General features: G+C 47.7%; 2 protein-coding genes across 2 annotated transcripts; one reads left to right on the top strand and one right to left on the bottom strand.

Moving 5' to 3' along the window:
• The first annotated feature begins 7,868 nt into the window (after positions 1-7,868).
• On the top strand, positions 7,869-13,301 carry PRAC2 (PRAC2 small nuclear protein). The gene is given in 4 exon segments (XM_036223349.1): positions 7,869-7,929; positions 12,312-12,412; positions 13,130-13,154; positions 13,157-13,301. Coding segments are annotated over 4 exon segments (267 nt in total). The 3' UTR covers positions 13,237-13,301.
• Positions 13,302-15,375: 2,074 nt separating this feature from the next.
• HOXB13 (homeobox B13) lies at positions 15,376-17,575 on the bottom strand. Its single transcript, XM_016164617.2, has 2 exons — positions 16,877-17,575; positions 15,376-15,928 (listed from the first exon to the last, which is right to left on the bottom strand). The coding sequence occupies exons 1-2, from the start codon at positions 17,478-17,480 to the stop codon at positions 15,675-15,677; spliced, it is 858 nt and encodes a 285-aa protein (XP_016020103.2). The 5' UTR covers positions 17,481-17,575; the 3' UTR covers positions 15,376-15,674.
• Between the last annotated feature and the right edge of the window lie 1,751 nt (positions 17,576-19,326).

The following is a 19,326-nucleotide window of genomic DNA, read 5'->3' as shown; positions in this document are numbered from 1 at the left end:
CTGTAAAATGGCAATAAAAATTTTTACCTCTCAGCATTGTAAGAAGGATTACATGAGGTAACATAAGTGAAAATTCTGTAAATAATTAAGGCTATGCCGTGTGAATTGTTAAGGCTATATGTGTGAACAGAGGAATCCGACCTTATATGCCCTTGAAGAGCATAATGCAGAGTTTAGGCTTTATTCTGAAGGCCTTAGAAAACAGAATGCTGGAAAGTTTGAGATAAAGAAGCAATTTATAGAACTGAGAGGAGAAGGAGGGTGGAATGGTGTGATAGGCATTTCATTAAGTACTGTAAGATAGTATTAAAATCTTATCTCTCAGTTACCAATGAAAGGCAAACACATATCAAACTTTTACTTTATTATAAAAACAATTTGTAGTTTTACGTTTGAAAGCAGTTTCAGTTGTGTGATGTGTAACTGTATGATGGACTATATTGATTTATTCACTCCTTGTTTATTTATTCTTTTAACCACATTTATCCAGCACCTACAAAGAGTTACGATTTGTAACCCAGAGGTCAAGCTATCAAGTTATGCTACAAGGGCTGAGTGAAAAGTTCCACAACGTCTCAGTTATATCCTGGTGTCTCTCTGGAATATCATGGCAGAGACAGCAAAACAGAGTCTGAGAGAAGCTCTCCTTCTCTTTGAATCTCAAGGTCAACAATGGTCACATCTCTCTCACCCTTCTTAGCTCCATGCAATTGAAAGGAAGCAACCATGGCAGTGCTGAGGACCACAAGAGTCAGATTGAGAGGAGGAAGTGACGATGTGGACCGTAAGATTAGCCAAGAGAAGCCCAGGGCAAGAAATTCTCTTGCAGGTCACTGGAACTTGATGGTGTATCATTACCTGGTTCTCCCTTCGGAGGTTCAAAGTTAGAGGGGAAAATCCATCATTCCCACTCACCTTTATCCCTAGATTCTCCTGAAACTTTGCAGTTTCCTGCTTTTACATATGATACAGACTGAGATGTGGTATAAGCTGCAGGGCAAACTTCATCCTCTTTACTACACGGAGGTGGAAGAGATGGCTCACCTCAGCCCAGCCACTAGAAACCCCCTTGGCAACTTGGAAGCAAACTTCTCAGCCCGGAGTCACACTTTCACCCAAAGAGTTTCCAAAAATGATTCTGGGTCATGAAATAAAATAAAAACAGTATATGGGGCATGTTGAGATGTTTCCAAGGAAACCTTCTCAGGGACAAATAAAGTGTTTTTATTGGGAAAGGGCTTATGCCGACCATCCAAATCACCTCTGAAATGAAATGATAATCAGTCTCCAGTTACTCACACCTGGGTTAAAAGAGATGCTCCCCTGGAGAAACCCTTGTCGCTTCGCAGGTGAATGGGGAATCTTTCATTTTAGAGCCCTGGCTTATGGTCCAGGAAAGTAGCATTAGAAAAGGAGACAGCTGATTTTCAGGTCTGAGGCCCAGGAAATATTCTGCCTACAAGGCCAGGTAAGCCCCATCGTGGGACCTGCTGGGAAGGAGGCAACTGTTTTGTTATTGCTGTTGTTGTTGTTGTTGTTGTTGTAGTTGTTGTTGTTTAATCGTCACCTACCCACACTCCATAAACGTCTCTGACACCAAGTTTTCACATTTCCCTCGCCTCGGACCACATGGCACCAAACATCCAATGAAAAATTCAATTAGGCACAACGTCATTTTCTTACCAGCCACTGAGATGTTAAAACAACTGGAAATTTAAAAATAAGCTCATTTTGCTTATACAAATATGTTAATCAGGGAGAGAGGAGACCAAAGAAAATAATCTTTAGTCTTCAGGTGGAGTGTCAGGGACATAGTGTGTGCCCCACAAAATTGTTGGAGGGACAAAACTTTCTAGGGCAGTTTTTGTAAGTGACATAAACCATGAAAGTACATGAACTCAGCCACATATATTCTGAAACATCTGATATTCTATGGCAACTATGTAAAATTCATGTTGTCATTAAGAGAGAAATCTAAACTCAGACAACTGTGAATATTTTGTTACGATGCAGCTGAAAATGACCCTTCAGCCTCACCTCCTGGGGTGATCCCTGCCACCATCACGCCTAAGTAATCAGTTCCCCAAGCCCAATACACCCACTCCAAGCACTTTAGATGAGATACCTACTGACAGGCTGGACTGGAAAGTAATTGTGCTTGGTTTAATCATGTGGCTAATTCTTGATCTGATTATTCAGACCATTTCCTTAGATCTCCCTTTTACTCAGCCTGGGCACACTCAGGCCTGCGTTACAGAGAAAGTTCAGCCAGGAAGATCACTGAAAGACTGGATGGGGGCAGAGAAACTCTGTAGGGCATTAAAAACAGGCTCAATCCTAAGAGATTTCCATGAAATATCTTCCCTTCTGGCCGTCTAAACTTAAACCTACTCCCTTAGCTGCACAGGAAAGAGTTAAAAGCTAAAGCCAAGGAGTAGAAGCTCCCCTCACCTCCAAAAAATACCCTGCTGCCTCCAGAGTATTTATTTACCCTCTCTGTAAAATTCTTTCCCACTCCCTGTATCTCACCCAACCCCAGGAGATAAAAGATATGGATGGACAGCCCTCACGCCTCGCCCTGCTCCGAAATGGCAAAAAGGTCCAGCCCTACAGAGATAGAGCGGTGCATCGAGTCTCTGATCGCCATTTCCCAGAGGTACGCTGGAAGGGATGGAAACAAGTGCCATCTCCCCAAGACCAAGTTCTTGACCTTCATGAACACGGAACTGTCTGCCTTCACCAGAACCAGAAGGACCCTAGTGTCCTTGACTGCACGATGAAGAAATTGGACATCAACTGTGACAGGCAGCTAGAGTTTCAAGAATTTTTTAATCTTATTGGTGGCATGGCAGTAGTTTGCCAGGACTCCTTGACCCTTTCCCAGAAGTATATTTGAGGAGCCCTTGGAGCTGGTCTCTGGACGGACACCTTTTCCAGCATCCCGATCACCATCCCATCCCACAGACTGCATGTGCCCTGAGCTCAGTGCACCCACCACCTCACGCAGGCCACACCTGATGGTAGTAATAAAATACTACCATTTTTAAACACACACACACACACACACACACACACACACACACACACACACACACACGATGTAAATGGATCCATAAGATCCATTCCATAGCTAGAACCTGAATCCAACCCACTGACTCAAAGTCCCTTGCTCATTCCAATGCAACCACAGCAGCAGAGCATCCAGGTAAATTCTGTCTCAGGCCAGAGCAATGCCAGGACAGGGCCAGCCTGTGGGAGCAAGGGAGAGCCTGTGAGCCGTGTTATCCTGCTGGGATCAGGAAGTTTGACCTGGGAAGAGAGGCAGATCCTACTGCTCCCTGAGCTCAGGGTGTAGCTACAGAAATAGCACTGGGTTTCCTTTTTGAATATTAAAATGCCTCATAATGTTCTCTCCATGTCCCAGATTATGATGTGAAGCTGGAAATTAGCACTCTGTTCCCACACACTGTGGCATCTTCACTTTGAGGGTTGAAATGATGGTTTTTAATAAGCCGGCTCCAGGCACCTGTCACCGATAATGGAAGTTCTGCCTCGGAAGATAGATCACTTCTTGTTAAAAGACCACAAGGCAATAAATTTTGTAACTCATAACTCAGCTTCCAAATCAGGACTCAGGAGAATCACTCCCATCCTTTAACACTAACCCCCGGGACTACTGAGCCCCACTGACCCTCACCATTGACCTCTGTCATAGTTCTTCTTTGCCCTGACTCATTTCTCTTGCATTTGGGATCCACATAGAAATAACTTGCAGATGTGACTGTGTCCCAGGACTGGATCAGTGGAAGGAGGCTGCAGGAAGAACCAGAGCCATGAATTTTAATGCTCTGCTATCAGCAAACTCAAATTTCTGCTGTCCCAAGGATCCAGATCATTAAGACTTCAAAGCAGGTCATTATAGAAATTCAACAAATGTAATCAGATCCATGATTCCTCTTTCTCTTAAATCTGACCATTTACACCAGTTGTGGAGAATTGAGACAGGTGCATAGATAACTCGATGTTTAAAGATACCACATAGTAAAGTTAAATATATGCCTACCTTATAATCCAGAAATTCTATAGGAAATGAGTCAATTTGTCTACCAAAAGACCTGTTCAAGAATATTTATAATAACGTTATTCACAATAGACAAAAATAGAAACAACTCAAATGTCTACCAAGAAGTGAGTAGATACACTAATTGTAGTATGTCTATACAGTGGGATGGCATAGAGCAGCTTAAGAATAAACTACTGATACACACAACCACATACATAAATCATATTTCGTTGAATGGCAAACCCAAAAGAGTATAGATGCTGTATATACAGTGTATAACTCTATTTATACCAAATTAAAGAACAGGCAAAACTCATCCACAGCAATAGAAATAAGATGTAAGACTATATCAAACAAAAAACTTCTCCAGAGCAAAGGAAATAATCAACAAAATAAGGCAAACTATTGAATGGGAGAAAAGATTTGCGAATCATATATCTGATAAGGGGCTAATATACAAAATACATAAAGAACTCATACAACTCAATAGCAAAAAAATAATCCAACTAAAAAATGAGCTGAAGATCTCAATAGAATTTTCCAGAGAGGACGTGCAGAGGGCCAACAGGTACACGAAAAAATGTTCTACATTATAAATCATCAGAGAAATGCAAATCCAAACCACAATGAGATATCACCTCACATCTCTTAGAAAGCCTATTATCAAAGAGGCAAGAAATAACAAGTGCTAGAGAAGATGTGCAGAAAAGGAAACCCATGTGCCTTATTGGTGGGAATGTAAATCGGTGCCGCCACTATGGAACAGTTTAAAATAATATTACCATACGATCTAGCAATTCCACTTATGGGTATTTCCCTGAAGAAAATGGAAACTAACTCAACAAGATACATGCACTCCCATGTTCAGGGTAGCATTATTTATAATAAACAAGATATGGAAGGAACCTAAGTATCTAAGTGTCCATTGATGGATAAAAGGATAAAGACACTAAGAAACTGATATATAGATATATTTCAGCCACAAAAAGAATGAAATCTTGCCATTTGCAACAACATGAATGGACCTTGAGAGCATTATGCTAAATGAAAGAAGTCAGACAAAGATGATTACCATATAATCTCTCCTATATATGGAATCTAAAAAAGAATTTTTTTAAAAAAAAAAAACCAAGCTCATGGATACAGAAACAGTTTGGTGGTCGCCAGATGCAGGGGTAGAGGGGAATTGTTTTTGTTCTTATTTTTGTTTTCTTAATTTAAATATATTTAATCTTAAAAAATTAGAATGGCAATTATCTCTAGGATATTACATTGGAAAGGGGCAGAACGGAACATAAAGGGATTCAGGAGATGCTCTATATCTTGTTCTGAATGGTGGTTACATGAATAAATACTTCTCAAGCTATACACTTAAGATTAAAATGCACTCTACTTAATTACATTTTACTTCAAAAGCTGGGGAAAGCATTTCTATAGAACACCCACAGTATATTTTCCTGACACAGAAAAGTCGTCTTTGATGTCTTTCTTCATCAGATATTAAAAATTAAACTTTATCTTGATCCTAATGAAAAAGGAGTGAAATGACAATAAAAAATTAAAAACCACAGCTAAATATTGTACAATGGTTGTAACAGTCATTTTTTGTGAAGCACGACAGGAAGTAACTGTGATGCCAAATAGTTTGAAGGTTTTTTTTTACCCTTTCCTTCAGCATCCCAGGGAGTAAGCATATGTTCTGGCCAGCATGCGGCACCACACAAGATAATGCCAATAAAACTGGACTCAGACACCAGACACCACTCCACGCCCTCATGGGTCCTCCTTGTCATCTGGGAAAGCAGTTGTCCCTGCAGCCTCCAAGTCCTGCCTGCTATCTTTTAAAGTGAAAAAAAAAAAAAAAAAAAGATTATAAAATAGATCCGAAATAAATCTTTTTCTAAGAATGCTCACATCCTATATAAAGCACCCCACTTTTATTTCACAGGAAATGTTACAGGAGTCAGCTATTTATATGTTAATTTTAACTCCCTTTGTAAACTTCTTCTACCCTATTTTATTCCTCTTCTACTCACTAGGAAAATTCAAAGCCACATGAGTGCAACTACAATAGAAAAACCTTTTCTTCTTAGCCAGGGTTAGCACTGGGATGGGAGAAAAGGGCCAGGCTTTTTTATTTTTATTTTTTTTCCCCCTCATTACTAGCTGTCAAATATTTACTTTTGGTCTCTATGAACTAAAGATAATACCCTAGTAAGGGGTGAACGGATCCAGTTTGGGTCGGTCCGCACCCCTTCCTCACTTCCTCCTCCTGTTTCCTGCATTGTCCTTTTTCTATGTAAACAAATATAGGCTTGTGGGAGCAGGAGAGGTGTTAAAAATTTTTTAAATAAAGTACACAAATCTTAAATGCTCAGCTTAACGATTTTTTTTTTTTTTACAAATATACATCAAAAACATGGAACATTTCAAGTACTCTAAAAGGCCCCCTTTTATTCTCTCTCAATCAATACCTGGGAGGGAATTTTTAACCTAAAAAATTCAAAACATACTACTTTAGGGAGATTCAACCCTCATCTTCCTATCAAACACTCTTAGGACCTTAACAATGTTCTCTCTCACTTATGAGTTATTTTAAAAAGTCAACATAGAAACAATCGAAATGACCAATAATTAGATAAATGCTTTTCAAATGATAGCACACCTGGAGGATCGGATACTACGCAATCATTAAAATCATTCTTTAGAAGAGCATTTAATGACACTGAGAGAAGTTCATAATACTAAAGCAAAAGGCAAAATACAAAAATATCCATGCAGAATCTCAATTTCAAAGTTATACGCTGTGCAATAAAAACCAATTGAAGAAAATACAACAAAAGATTAGCTTTCATCTATTTTGAGAGGTAGGATATAGGGTAGCTTTTATTTCTGTCTTTGTAATATTTTTAAAATATTTTTGAAATTCTTGATGATGAGAATGTTACTTTTCTAATTAAGGGAAAAACTTTTCTTTTTAAACGTGGGAATAGCCTAAATGACCAACATTAAAGACATGTTTTTCTAAATTATGGCAACTCATTTCATTGCATATTGTGCATTTTTAAATGGTGTTTAGAATATAATAACTTGGGAAATTGCTTATGACATAGAAAATGTATAGTATGTTTTAAAGCCAGAATAGAATGTATATAGCTAAATTGGACAGGGGAGAGATAAAAGTAACTAATAATAGTGCTTGCACACTGTAAAACATGAGCATTGGGAAAAAAGAATGGAAAAATTTTAAAGATGGTTGTTTATTAAAAGTTTTGAAACTATACATATATTTAAAACCCATATATTTTTTGTGATCTGGATAAGCTTTTTCCATTTTGAGATTTTTTTTTTTTAAGAGCAGGAATGTTGGGGGTAATTATTTCAATGTATTTAGTCTGGAGCTTTTGTGAAGCCGTGTAGATGCGGCCTCTTTTACTCTGAATCAGATTCCTCAGAAATCGATTCATCTGTACAGAACGAATATCGTAAACCCTTAACTTTCCCAAATGCCAAGATCGAACTAATGCAAAAATACCCAAGTGCCTAGACTTAAGACCACTTCTGGAAACCTCACTCCAATATACTTTCGCATTTATTTTTCCAAATAAATGGTTTTGTTTCTGATTGAATTATTTCTCCTCCACAGAGCTGAGTGGGGGGGTGGTGTGCAGAAATGAAACAGCAAACTGAAATAGAAAAGTTCTTTTCACAGCTTCTGTTTCACACACACGTCTCAATTGCTCAGAGCACTCCTGGTCCAAATGACGAGGGTGGCCCACTTGCCCTAAAGGTCAAAAAAAGGAAGATGGGTTGGCTGGGTTCTTTCCAGGACCCAGAAGGCCTGGGGATCAAGGATGGGGAGGAGGGTAAGAGCACATACCCCCTTTAGTCCAAATCCTGCGCCAGGCGAAAGCCAAACTGGGACGTGGGTGGCGGGTAGAACCTAGAGAACATTATTCTGACAACTCCCTCAAGCCTCTTTGCGGGTTTGCCCTTGAGGATCTGCCGCTGGCCATTTTATCCGGCCCCCAATGAGGAAGCCGGGAGCTTTTCGTTGGTTCTCCGGGGTCTGGTGCCTTGGCGGGTCGCTGAGCCGCCGGGGCTCCTCGCTGGAACCGAGCACTCTGAATGCGGCGAGGGCCCCGCACGAGACCTTGACTAGTCCCCGCGTCTCCCCGCCCACCCTGCGCGCCCAGTGCCCCTTAGACTGGACTTCATTGAACCAGTAGAAGCCCTGGGATCGAGTCTTTGATCTTCCCTGGCTCCAGGAACCTGAAGAGAAAACAAAAACATTAACGCTGTCTCAACCGGCTGCTCTGTGCAGCCTGGCTGTCGGCCCCCCGGTTGGCGGCTCCTCAAGCCCATATCTCCTCCGCCACGAATGGCTGGGCTTGGGGAGTGGGGTGGGGCGGAAGGCGCCCCATTTACCGATTTTAAGTTTCCAGAACCTGAGGAGACCGAAGGCTGCACAGGGCTCGTCTGCCTCCGCTGGGTTTACCTCATCAAGGAAGGGGAGCTTTTAAAATATAGAGGCGACAGCCCTAGGATCACCTACTAGAATCTTCTCTAACAATCCATCTGATTTAGATATTATTCGTTTGCTATTTATACTTTTAGTTATCCTGGTTATTTAAAAAAAAAAAAAGGAATTGTACTGCCTAAATATAAGAAAACATAACTTTAGAATGAGTGAAAATGAAAACGTTACATTATGTTGATCCTAACTAAAATATTAGTTTACCTTGCTGTATGGCCCCAATAATCGGGTTTTTAAAAGCAGAATCAGCTAGTTTTTCGCAGAAAGCAAGGATCAGGAGCTCACTGAGGAAGCAGTGCAGGCCTGGCCGATCCGGATCCTTCCACAACCCTCCTCTGCGCCCTTTCCTTCCACCCCTTCCGCATCCCCTGTCCAGTTGCCTCAGAGATGAAGGAATGTTTATTGCCTGACTCAAGTTCAATGACAAAACTTTGCCTGAAGTGAGAGGGCCAGCGAACTTTAACAGTCAACCAGACAAAGACCCGGCTCAGGTCTTTGGCGGGGAGCGGGGTTGCGGGGTGGGGGAGTACACGACAGGCTGGGCCCACCTTGGACGGAGAGCCGAAGGTTCTCAGGAAGGAGGACCGACCCTGCCCAGCCTCGGACCCGAGATGTGCGGCCGGCGGCACCAACATTCCATGCGTACCCGCCTCGCCTGGGTGGGAGTGGAGTGTACCCGCCTCGCCTGGGTGGGAGTGGAGTGGTCGCAGTCTGAAAGGGCAAGAGGCTGTCTGATCACAGAGCAAGCTTCGCCCAGCATTTAAGACCCAATGAGAACGTCCCTGCCCTCTACCCTGCCAGCTCTGACCCGAGGAGAGCCCTGGACCAGAGGGTCTCCTTCCTTGACCTGCGTTCCTGCCCCTGACCCTGAGTTTTGCCCACATCTTTCCTCCTGGATTTGATATTCGAAGCATCTTTTTAGGTCCTTCATCACAGCCTTTTCCAGGAAGCCTGTCCAGATGCCAATAGAGGAAAGGGGATCTTTCTCACTCTGTTTCCCATTTTCTCCACCTCACAATATCAGAGGTCATGGAATATAATCTTCTGGCCTCAGGTCACATCTGAGAAAGTTGCTGACCCACAATCTGGGTAAATCCAGAACCAGGACTGGGTGAGAAGAGGTGGAATTTCCATTGTCCCCTCCAGGCTTGCATTCCAATGGAAGATTTTGCCTGCAAAATGAGTAGCGGATTGAACTAAATTTCCACTTGTGTCTAATCCTCTGTTTGCACTTTTGTAAATCCGCCCATGGCACCCAGGAGGATCTGGGTCTAGGGGGTTAGGGTGTAGCTATGTGACGGCAAGGAATGGCTCCAGATGGAAACAGGTGTTTGTCAGTATCTGGTGGAACCTCGTGAGGAGAGTAGATTGGGGGTGGGGGAGAGGCTGCACTTTCTGTTTCATTGGTGTAGACCAAGGAGCTTAGACGTTAAGAGCTCCTGCTTTGGGGGTCAGCTCTGTCACTGCCCCCTGAGTAAGACCAACCAAGTAACTTAGCCTCTCTTAGTCTAAAAAAAAAAAAAATTGTTTTTTAAATTTTATGAAGTGCTTACTCAGTTGTGGGTTTTGTCTGTGTGGGGCAGTAGCGGGGGGGGGGGGTGCAGAAGCCAGTGGCAGGGTGAGTCCAGAGTGTGTCTGTAGATCACTTTGCCCACCTCGAGACCAACGAGTTAGCAGTGCCTGTCGCAGAGGCCATGGGTGCATGGCCTCGCCCTGCTTCTGCGCCAGGCTCTGAAACCCTGTGCACATGTGCCAGCAGTGGGAATCTTCTCCGGTCGCTCACCAGATCCTGGCCCTCACCAAGCTTCCGAAGAGGGTGTAGCAATGGGGGAAAGAAGGCAGCAGCTCCGGAACTAGAGTGCACTGATACAGATATATTTTTTTTAAAAAGGTCCAGAGCCTTTTCCTGAAGTATGAGTTAGTAAATCATCGTTAGCATTGCAGTTAATCCCCGCCCAGTTTTCAAAGTAGGTGTCTTATAAAGTATTATATATCTTTAAATAAGAATAATGACAATAAAAAACCATGTTAATTTTGTCTGTGCTGGGACTCCGTCCAATCTGAGACAAACATAAGGTCGTGTGGGGGTGGGAGGGCTTGCCTCTGGCGCTTGCTCCCACCAGCCAGCCTCTCCGCTGAGGCCGTGCCTGTCCCGCTTGTTGCGAAGGGCTTTCTTCGTCCTTTCCTGCCCGAGCCGCTGCCGCTGCCGTGGTTCTCCAGGAATCATCGAATAGGGGGTCTCCGCTGGGTGGTCTCTACAAGAGTCTCACGCCCACCCTTTCCTGCCGGCCCAGACAGCAGAGGCCCCCGCATTCCTGGGAGGAGCACTTCTGGGCCCCATGAGGTGCGTCCCAGACTGAGAGAGCGGTAACGTTTTTGGCCTATGGATAAGCTAATTTACCTTATTAGGGAGAAACACACTCTTGGAGGCAGAGAAATGGGCCGGTCTCTGGTCTGAGAAATGGGCGCGTAACACTGTTGCTCTCCCTGCAAAGGCCATGACCAGAATTCAGTTTGCCTCAAGGCCCCGAGCTCCGCAGGACTGGCCTGAGGGTTTCGGCCTCCGAGTGGCTCCGGGCACTGCTCGCGCACCTTAAGCTAGAGAAGGAAGTACAGGAGCGAAGCCGTGGGTGCCCAGCTCCCAGCAGAGCCTGGGGCGGGGCTCAGAGCGAAGCACAGAGCCCGAGGCTCCCCACCTCGAGGCGACGAGTCAGGCAAAGGCTGGAGTGTCCCCTCCCCAGTGCAGATGCCTCCTCGCCTCCCCGCCAACCTCGTAGTCTCCAGCCGGTCTTCCAGTCTCTCTCGCCCTTCCCTGGCCGCTTGGCCCCCTCCTTCCTTCCCGAGGCCGGATGTGTCCCCCCTTTCCTCACCTTCCTCCCTCTTCCCCGTAAAGCTTTTAGGAGAGTGGGGCGTGGCGAGGGCGGCTGAGACCACCAGTCTGAAACGTCAAGTTCAATGGCAATGTCCCTGACCCTCTCCACCTCTCTGGGCGCCGGCAAGACGCTGTCTTTTCCTTCCTATCATTCTGGGGGCGACTGAACTCTTGCTGCCCCCTATCTCCCTCTCATTTTGGGCACAATTTAGGAGAGGGCGGCCAGTGGTGGAATTCGTTTTTATTCCGTCTGCTCCAACCACCCCCACCTTCTTTCTACACAGAAGTTACTTTTAGCTGAGAGAGGAAGAAAGGCTGGTATCCCCACTGGATGTTTTTAAATCTCCAGGCCCAGGCCAGAGCTGGGAATTGGGGGGCGAGGTGTCCCAATCGAATGAGAAGCCTAGGGCCCCTCCAGTGCTTTCTTCTCCACTTTCCCAGAGAGGGACTATTCAGATGGGTGAGAATATGATACACATTTCTTTCAAAAACAGTGGACCCTCCTCCTTTCACGCCCTCTGAAACAGTTGCCCTTGAGCTTTGTTACAAGTTGACGGTAACGGGTTCATTTAATTAATTCACAATTGTAGTTCTAGGGGCGAGGGCACAGAGCCCCCTGTCCCGGAAAGCTAATTGAAGTGCAGCACTTAGGACTTTGAATAAAACTTTAATGAAGGGGAGGCGGGAAGGCAGCACCTCCTGGAGAACTGGTGTGTGTGCGCGGAGCGTTGATCACGACCTTTTTCCTGCCTCAGGGACAGCTTCAGAGGAGAGGTGACTAGGGGGGCCGGAGCACGGTGGTGCAGATACGCGGCCGGCCTCGGCCTCGCGAATTCCAGGAAACCTTTGCCAGCCGGAGGAAAGGACCCGGGAACTGGAGGCTCGGGTGGACTCTCTGCTGGGTTGCAGCTGGAACCCAGATTCGAAACGTTTCCGGAGAGCGCGTCTACGCACTTCACCACTACACCCTAATTCAGTCTGATAAAATCCACCCGGTTTGGAGGTAGAAGTGATTTGGGTCCTGGAGCCAGCGCACACGAGATTCTCAGTCCCGTTTCCACGTCTGCTGAGACTCAGCCGGAGGAGCTGTTTGGCTTGGAGACAGGGAGAGGGAGTGGAGGACAGCTCCCAGTAAAATTATGCCTCGTTGGTGAAAACACGCCTGGTGGATTTTTCCGGAGTGTATCTGTGCTCCTCTGCGTGTATTTGTGCATGAGAATGTTGTCTGAATTTATCTACTGGTGAAGGTTACGTTCATATGTTTCAGCATGAGTAAATTTAGCAAAAAAGACGGCATTCAAAAGCAAATAGTTGCAGGCAAGTATATGCAGATGTACTGGTTTTATTGTAACTTAGACACAAATTAGTAAAGGTTTTTAAATATTGGTCTCGGTAGAAGGGAGTTATCATTCTCCTTGGCAGTAAATTGATGTTTAGAAAGAGATTTAAAAAATAAAAAGTTTACTACGAAACGAAATTAATTTTTTTTTTTTTTGCACAGGATGCATACAAATAAATCATTCAGAAAAAGTGGGGAGCGGGGATCCGCCGCAAATTGTTCTGGCGAGGAAGATAAATATAATACTCCAATGGAACGAAGACCTGGACCGAGGGCAGATGGCGCCGCGGTCTCGCTCCCAGAGCCCTGACTGCCCAGTTCTTTCTCTATTCGAGATCGCTCGTGCTGCCCTCCTGGTGTTCCTCCTGGGTCTCTCAGCTGCTGGACCGAAACATCTACCGATACCCTGGCCTAGTTGCCGATGACTCCACGTCCTGGCGCTCTCACACTAGCCCAAACTCTGCAACTCCGGAGGCTCCAGGCTCCAAGGCAAGGCGAAGCCAGAAAGGCTTAGTTGCGGCTTACAGCGCAGCTGACTGGCAGGTTTTCCTGAAATGGAGACTCTCTGCCGGAAGGGGGCGCCCTTGTCTTTTTAATAGTCCAAACTCGCATTGGTAGAGTAAATCTAAAATCCCAAATCTTTTGTTCCTTCTGAAATTATTGTGAGCGAATAACAGAGGAACCCCAAAACTTAAGTCCCTGATCGTGAAGCGGAAAAAGTCCAGAGTTTCGAGGCTTCTACGTAGGCCATCCAGGTTAGTCCAGGTGGCAACCCCTTTTCTGGGCTTTTCCCTCCGCAGGGAGACCCCACAGCATGGCGCTCCCCATTATTTGTTCCACACCCTATCCACACACCTGTCTGCGCTGAAGTCTCTCCATTTCTGAAGCAGCGAGGGAGGGTCCTTGAGAAATTGATATTAAAAGCTACTTGCTTGAAACTTCGCTTGAAGGGGAGCGTGGGGAGGGCGCAGAAAGTAACTTCGAGTCGGGCGCGCTATCAAGGAGCTTAAACTGGACCATGGGTCTTGGAAAGATTTTTTTTTTAATCACGAAATTGACACACGCCATCCCCCAGCACAAACACTCTTAAGGAGACCCAGGGAGGTTGGGTGACTGTCCGCGTTGGGGGTCTTTTTTTCAGTCCCCGCTCCTCTTTAGTAAACAGAGTTAGAAGAGTCTGAGTCACTTTCCAACTCTGTTCGGAGATCGGAGCCAGGACCGGGATCCCACCCGACCGCAGGCTGGAATACCCGGATCTCTCGGCTGCAGGGGCCGTTCTGGGTTTTCCTGGAGAACTGCCAGCCGCTGGCTCTGAGAGGGAGCTACCATCCAGACCGCGGCCGCAGCCCCCCACCCGCTGCTCGCCGCCCGCCCTCCAGTTGCTGGGTGGCTCGGAACGTGGTTCCGACAGGTCCTCTCCACTTCACGCCTGTGCGCTCGATCTCAGGGAACGTGTCTGCTGGGACCTCTCAGCCCAGGCTGCAGAAAGATCCAGCGCAAACCCTCCAGCTTTGCTGCGCGGCCAAGGTAGCAAGTCCCACCAGGCACTGCACCTAGGTACACGTCATCAGGGAGCCGGCACAGAGGCAGAGACCCCGTGTCAGGGTCCCTGCTCCTCGAACAGCCGGTCTGCCCCAGGTTTCTGGAATCCCACACTATGCGTCTCTGTCTACGTGGCCCGGAAGAACTGAGTTTGTGCCAACCCGCCCTCTGCCCACCGGGATTCAAAGAACGCGGGCTGAACCTGCACAAAGTGAAAAGGAAACGAAGTCTGTGGCCACTACCGCCTAGGCCGCAAGGGGTTCGCCGCGGTGAGCCTGGATCGTAATGCTTCCGCCACCCGCGGTTCTTTCATCCACAGAAGGGTCTGCAGGATGGTGGAGGGGCTATTTTCTGCGGTTTTCTCTCCTGCCCGGCTACACCAGCGTGTTTGGGGCCCGCTTGCCAATAGGGTAGGATTCTACTCTCATCTGTAACCGTTTGTGCCTGAGAGGGGCCGCGTCTAGAGGGCCACAAACATCTATTTCACGTGGCTCCCAGTTGTCCGTGCCTAGGTCAGAACCACCAGGAATGTTAGGGAAAGACTTAGAAAGTTCGAGGAAGGAAATGAGAGGTGGTGAATTTTCCAGGCACTTTCTCAAACTCCATTTCTCTGGAAGGAAGGAGGACAGACCTGGCAGGGCAGCCTGCTGGCTTCATTTTCACACAGGGAGGAAAACTAAGAGTTGGGGGTGGGGACTTCTGAGACCAGTAGGTTCAATCTATGGGGTGGGCAGGAAGGGAGGGAGAGGCACCCTCCAGCGTTGTCCATCCTGCCCAGCTGTCATCTTAGAAAAATGCTAAATGGGCAATGTAATAACAGGGCTGACTCTGCCTTATCTCCTCTCCCCTCCCAATGCTGGGAGAGGGATGGGCTCTGGAAACAGAAGGGGATCCAGAGGAAGCTTCCCTGCTACCCGTCTCCTTCCAGCTTTATTCATGATCAGCTCACTCCATGAAAGCAGTTTCTATAGTGCTCTACAGAGCCCTAGATAGAAAATATGAGACTAATTATCACGGCAACTAGTACTGGTTATGGTGATTATTGCCACTGTCAGGGTGAATGATTATGACTGGGACAGGCTCTTTGGGTGGTGTCACTCTGGTGGATTGAGCTGTAACTCTGGGCCTCACTAGCTCTCTAGGACATAAGGGGTACTCAGGCTGTCTCTGAGGAACAGCACAGGAGCCATGACCTAAAAAGAGTGTCACCTCTGGAGGCCCCTCAGCAGAGTTTTGGGCCCCAGCCTGTCCCTGGCAGGCTCCTGGTATCCCCAGGATACCCCTCATTTCCCCCGCCCACCTCCTCAGCCAGGGAGCTCCCTCACGGAGTAGTGCTGGTCTTGACCTTGGCGAGGACCTTCTTTTCCTTGACCCTTCGGTTCTGAAACCAGATGGTGATCTGGCGCTCTGAGAGGCTGGTAACCGCTGAGATCTTGCGCCTCTTGTCCTTGGTGATGAATTTGTTAGCTGAATACTCACGCTCCAGTTCACGCAACTGCCCCTTGCTATAGGGAATGCGCTTCTTGCGGCCTCGGTGGATGGTGCAGCTGTCTGGAGGGTGCTGAGCACTTGAGTCTGCAGGGCAGGAGAGGGAGAGAGAGGAAGACACACTCAAACCCCTACCCATGCACAGACCCAGGCCCCACAAACTAAGTCATCCGGTAGAAACACTCAGGTCACCCAACAAGCTCCTGCCGGCCCCCGCCCCCCGGCAAAGCATCCAGGAACACCTCAGCTTCTGGCTGGTTCTCTGATCAGCACTCAGCCTTGGGAAGACCAGGCTTCTATGGGCCACCTTCTCCCATCACTGCCCTCATACCTGTAAATCTGTAAACACACCCATCACGCACAGCCAGACCTTTGCCCACAGTCACATACATCCACCCTCATGTGCATTTTCAGACTCTTGGCCGCTCTTATAGATTCTATGGACAAATTTTATGCAGAAGGGAACAAGTTTTTGCCCCCACTCCCAACACACACACACACACACACACACACACACACGGATGCACATACCTAAATTTTGGCTGCAGGAAATCTAAATTTTCCTTTGGAAACTGAAAAACTCATGTAAGAGAAAGTGAGAGGTTGTATTTTTTACTCTACAGAACATCTAATCTTTCTAATCATACCCACCTCACCCCCCACACTTACAGAATTGAGTTATTTAGCCTTTTTTGTAGACTTAAACTGAGACCTGCTGGGTAGGGACACACTGAGCCCCAAACACGGACATACAGAAAGGCTGGCCGCAAGGCCTCCCAGGGAGATGAAGGGGCCTGATGGCCCTCTGGCTGCAGATAGCACTCAGCTCTGGCACCTCACAGATCGTGGGGTAAGGGGGCTCCACCAGGGATCTCCAACTGTTTGGACCCTCCATCAGAGTCCTAACGCCAAAGAGCAGCACCAAGTTCCCTTCACCAGCCCCAAGTCTCCCTCCTCCTCCTCCCAGGCAAGTGACAGGAGGCCTGCAACCCCATGACTGACACCAAGGGGACCCGGAGTAGTGAAGAAGGTTACCTGTAAATGTTGCCTTCCAGAAGGGACCCGGTGGGTTCTGTTCTCCCTGGCAACACATCTGGCTGTTCCAGCCACCGGTGAGGGCCCAAGGCTGGTAACTGTCCATAGGCAGCAGGGCCTCGTGGCGAGGTTCCCCAGGGGCGCCCAGGGTCTGCACCACGGACACATCCAGGTAACTGGCCATAGGCTGGTAGGATCCCGGGTACCCCGGATAGAAAGCAAACTCTGTGGGGCGGCTGGGGTACTCTTCCCCAGCCGAGGGAGTCTCCGCAGGGTAAGCGGTCAGGGTGGCCGCCTGGGCGCAGGATTTCAGCGAGCTCCGCGACACTCTGCAAGAGTAGTACCCTCCTCCAAAGTAGCCGTAAGGCACCGGACCTGGGGACGCGCCCTGGGGCACCCCGGGGCATGGGTGGCACTGCTTTGGCGGTTCCGCAGAGCCTGGCAGATCCAGGGGGGCATAGTTGACAGCCGGCATCAGCGTAGGCGCCGCTGCCGGGAGGCTGGTCAGTGGGGAGTGGGCGACTAGATTCCGATTCGCTCCCACTCCCAGCAAGCCTTCGTTATCCTTTGCCCCGTCCAAGGTGGCATAATTGCCTGGCTCCATGGGGCCGAGTGTAGGCTCATGGGGTGCTGGGGTTGGGGGATACAGTAGGCACCCGGCTCGCTCTCCCCACCCAGGCCCCGGGAATCCAAAGCGTTTTAAATCGCTCCCAGCTCTAAAGGCGCCTGCATTCGCTCTGCTTGGCTGTCCTGACGCAAAAGACGCAGGTGCCCGGGCACACGCGCTGATTGGCTGTGGCCTGGGGGAGAGAAGGTAATAAAATCTTCATGGCAGAAATGGCGAAAATACTTTAGCCCCGTGCTGCGCTCTCTCGCTCTCTCTCTCTCTCTCTCTCTCTCTCTCTCTCTCTCTCTCTCTCTCTCTCCCCCTTCCTCCCTCCTCCCCCTCTCTAAAGCCCTCTCTCTCTCTCTCTCCCTCTCTCACTTGAAAACGAGAGAGAAAAGCCTCCTCCCTCCTCCCTCTCTCTAAAGCCCTCTCTCTCTCTCTCTCCCTCTCTCACTTAAAAACAAGAGAGAGAAAAGAGATGTCCTTTCTCTGCTTTCCAGCAGGAACGACCCAACTCCGCGTTCAAGAGAGGAGAGAGGCGGAGGGAGAGAGGACAAGGAACCCGCCCCCACCTCCGTCGCCTCCTCTCCCGCTCTGGCTCTGTCTCCTGTGCTTTGGCAGGTTAACGAGAAAATAAAAAGCTCTCCCTATAAAGTGTCCATCTCGAGGGGGAAGTGGAGTCGGGGGTGGGGCTGGGAGGCCTCTCTGAGCCGAAAAGGGGAACCTCGGAGTAGGCCTAAGCCAGAAGAGGCAGGGAAATGGGGATTTAAGGATATTTCTAGGAGCCCTTGCTTTGGGTGCTGGGTCCTAGCATCTCAATTCATCCCAGATGCTCCTCCTATCCCGGGTGAGCTGTTATAAACTGCTCCAGACTCAGGAAAGTGCCTGGGAGACCCCTTCCCCTGGGACCCTAGCTACCTCCCAGAGGGCTCCCCGCTTCAAGGTGGGGGTGGAAGAAGAGGGGGTGTGAAGCTCCACAGAAGGAGATGAGATCTGGAACCTGGGACACACAACGTTCAGACGCGATGGGGAAATAGACTTTCTAGACCTGGTCTGTGAAAGGTCTGGATTTCTGTTTAAGGGTGAAGAAAGAGATAGGGAGAAGCAACGCACATGCCATATATTCAGAGAGAGGCAGAGATCCAGGAATAGCAGCACGAAGAGGGACAGAGAGAAGTTTAAGAAGGAGATGGGAAAGGTTCTCATAAAATCCTGACGTACCAGTCAGAAAAGAGAATTCACTCTCTTTTCTGGGATCTAAGGAATTTCCAGGAAGCCAGGCCTAGCTAACTGGTCATGAACTAGTCGTGGGGGTTCTGCACCCCAAGAACACAGGAGCCTGGTCTGTGTGAAGATGCCCAGTCTCTCTGCCCTGAAGTCCTCCTCCTATGTTCCCAGAGGCCCAGGAAAAGCCCTGGCACTGGGACACTTCCACTTGAACTGAGTGAACAGTAAAACCCAGGACCCCTATCTGCTTCCTCAGGGCTTTACATTTCCTTAGAAGGAAAAGGGGACGGGAGAGGGAGCCCCAACCACTGGAGAAATTGCTTGAGGCCCCTCTGTCTGGGGTCTATCACGCAGTGCAATTCGGAAGACTGAAACTGCTTTGTTTCACAAATCTGTCTTCAGAGGTTTTCCGTTTCTTTCACTACCCCTCCCAAATCAAATCCTCTGAGTCCACGTTTTTTTAGTACTTCCAGTTTTTCTGGAGAAGACAGGAACTATTCCATTCTACATAGGGGTCGTGGAAGTTATATAGAACAGACCACTCTGAGCTCTAGGTAGGCTTAGCTATGTCCACTTACCGACCTGAACCTGAACTTAAAACTATTTCTTTGGAAAG

This window comes from Rousettus aegyptiacus, unplaced genomic scaffold, assembly GCF_014176215.1.
Source record: "Rousettus aegyptiacus isolate mRouAeg1 unplaced genomic scaffold, mRouAeg1.p scaffold_m13_p_6, whole genome shotgun sequence".
NCBI classification, from domain to species: Eukaryota; Metazoa; Chordata; class Mammalia; order Chiroptera; family Pteropodidae; genus Rousettus; species Rousettus aegyptiacus.
This window is presented reverse-complemented; position numbering and strand designations above follow the sequence as displayed.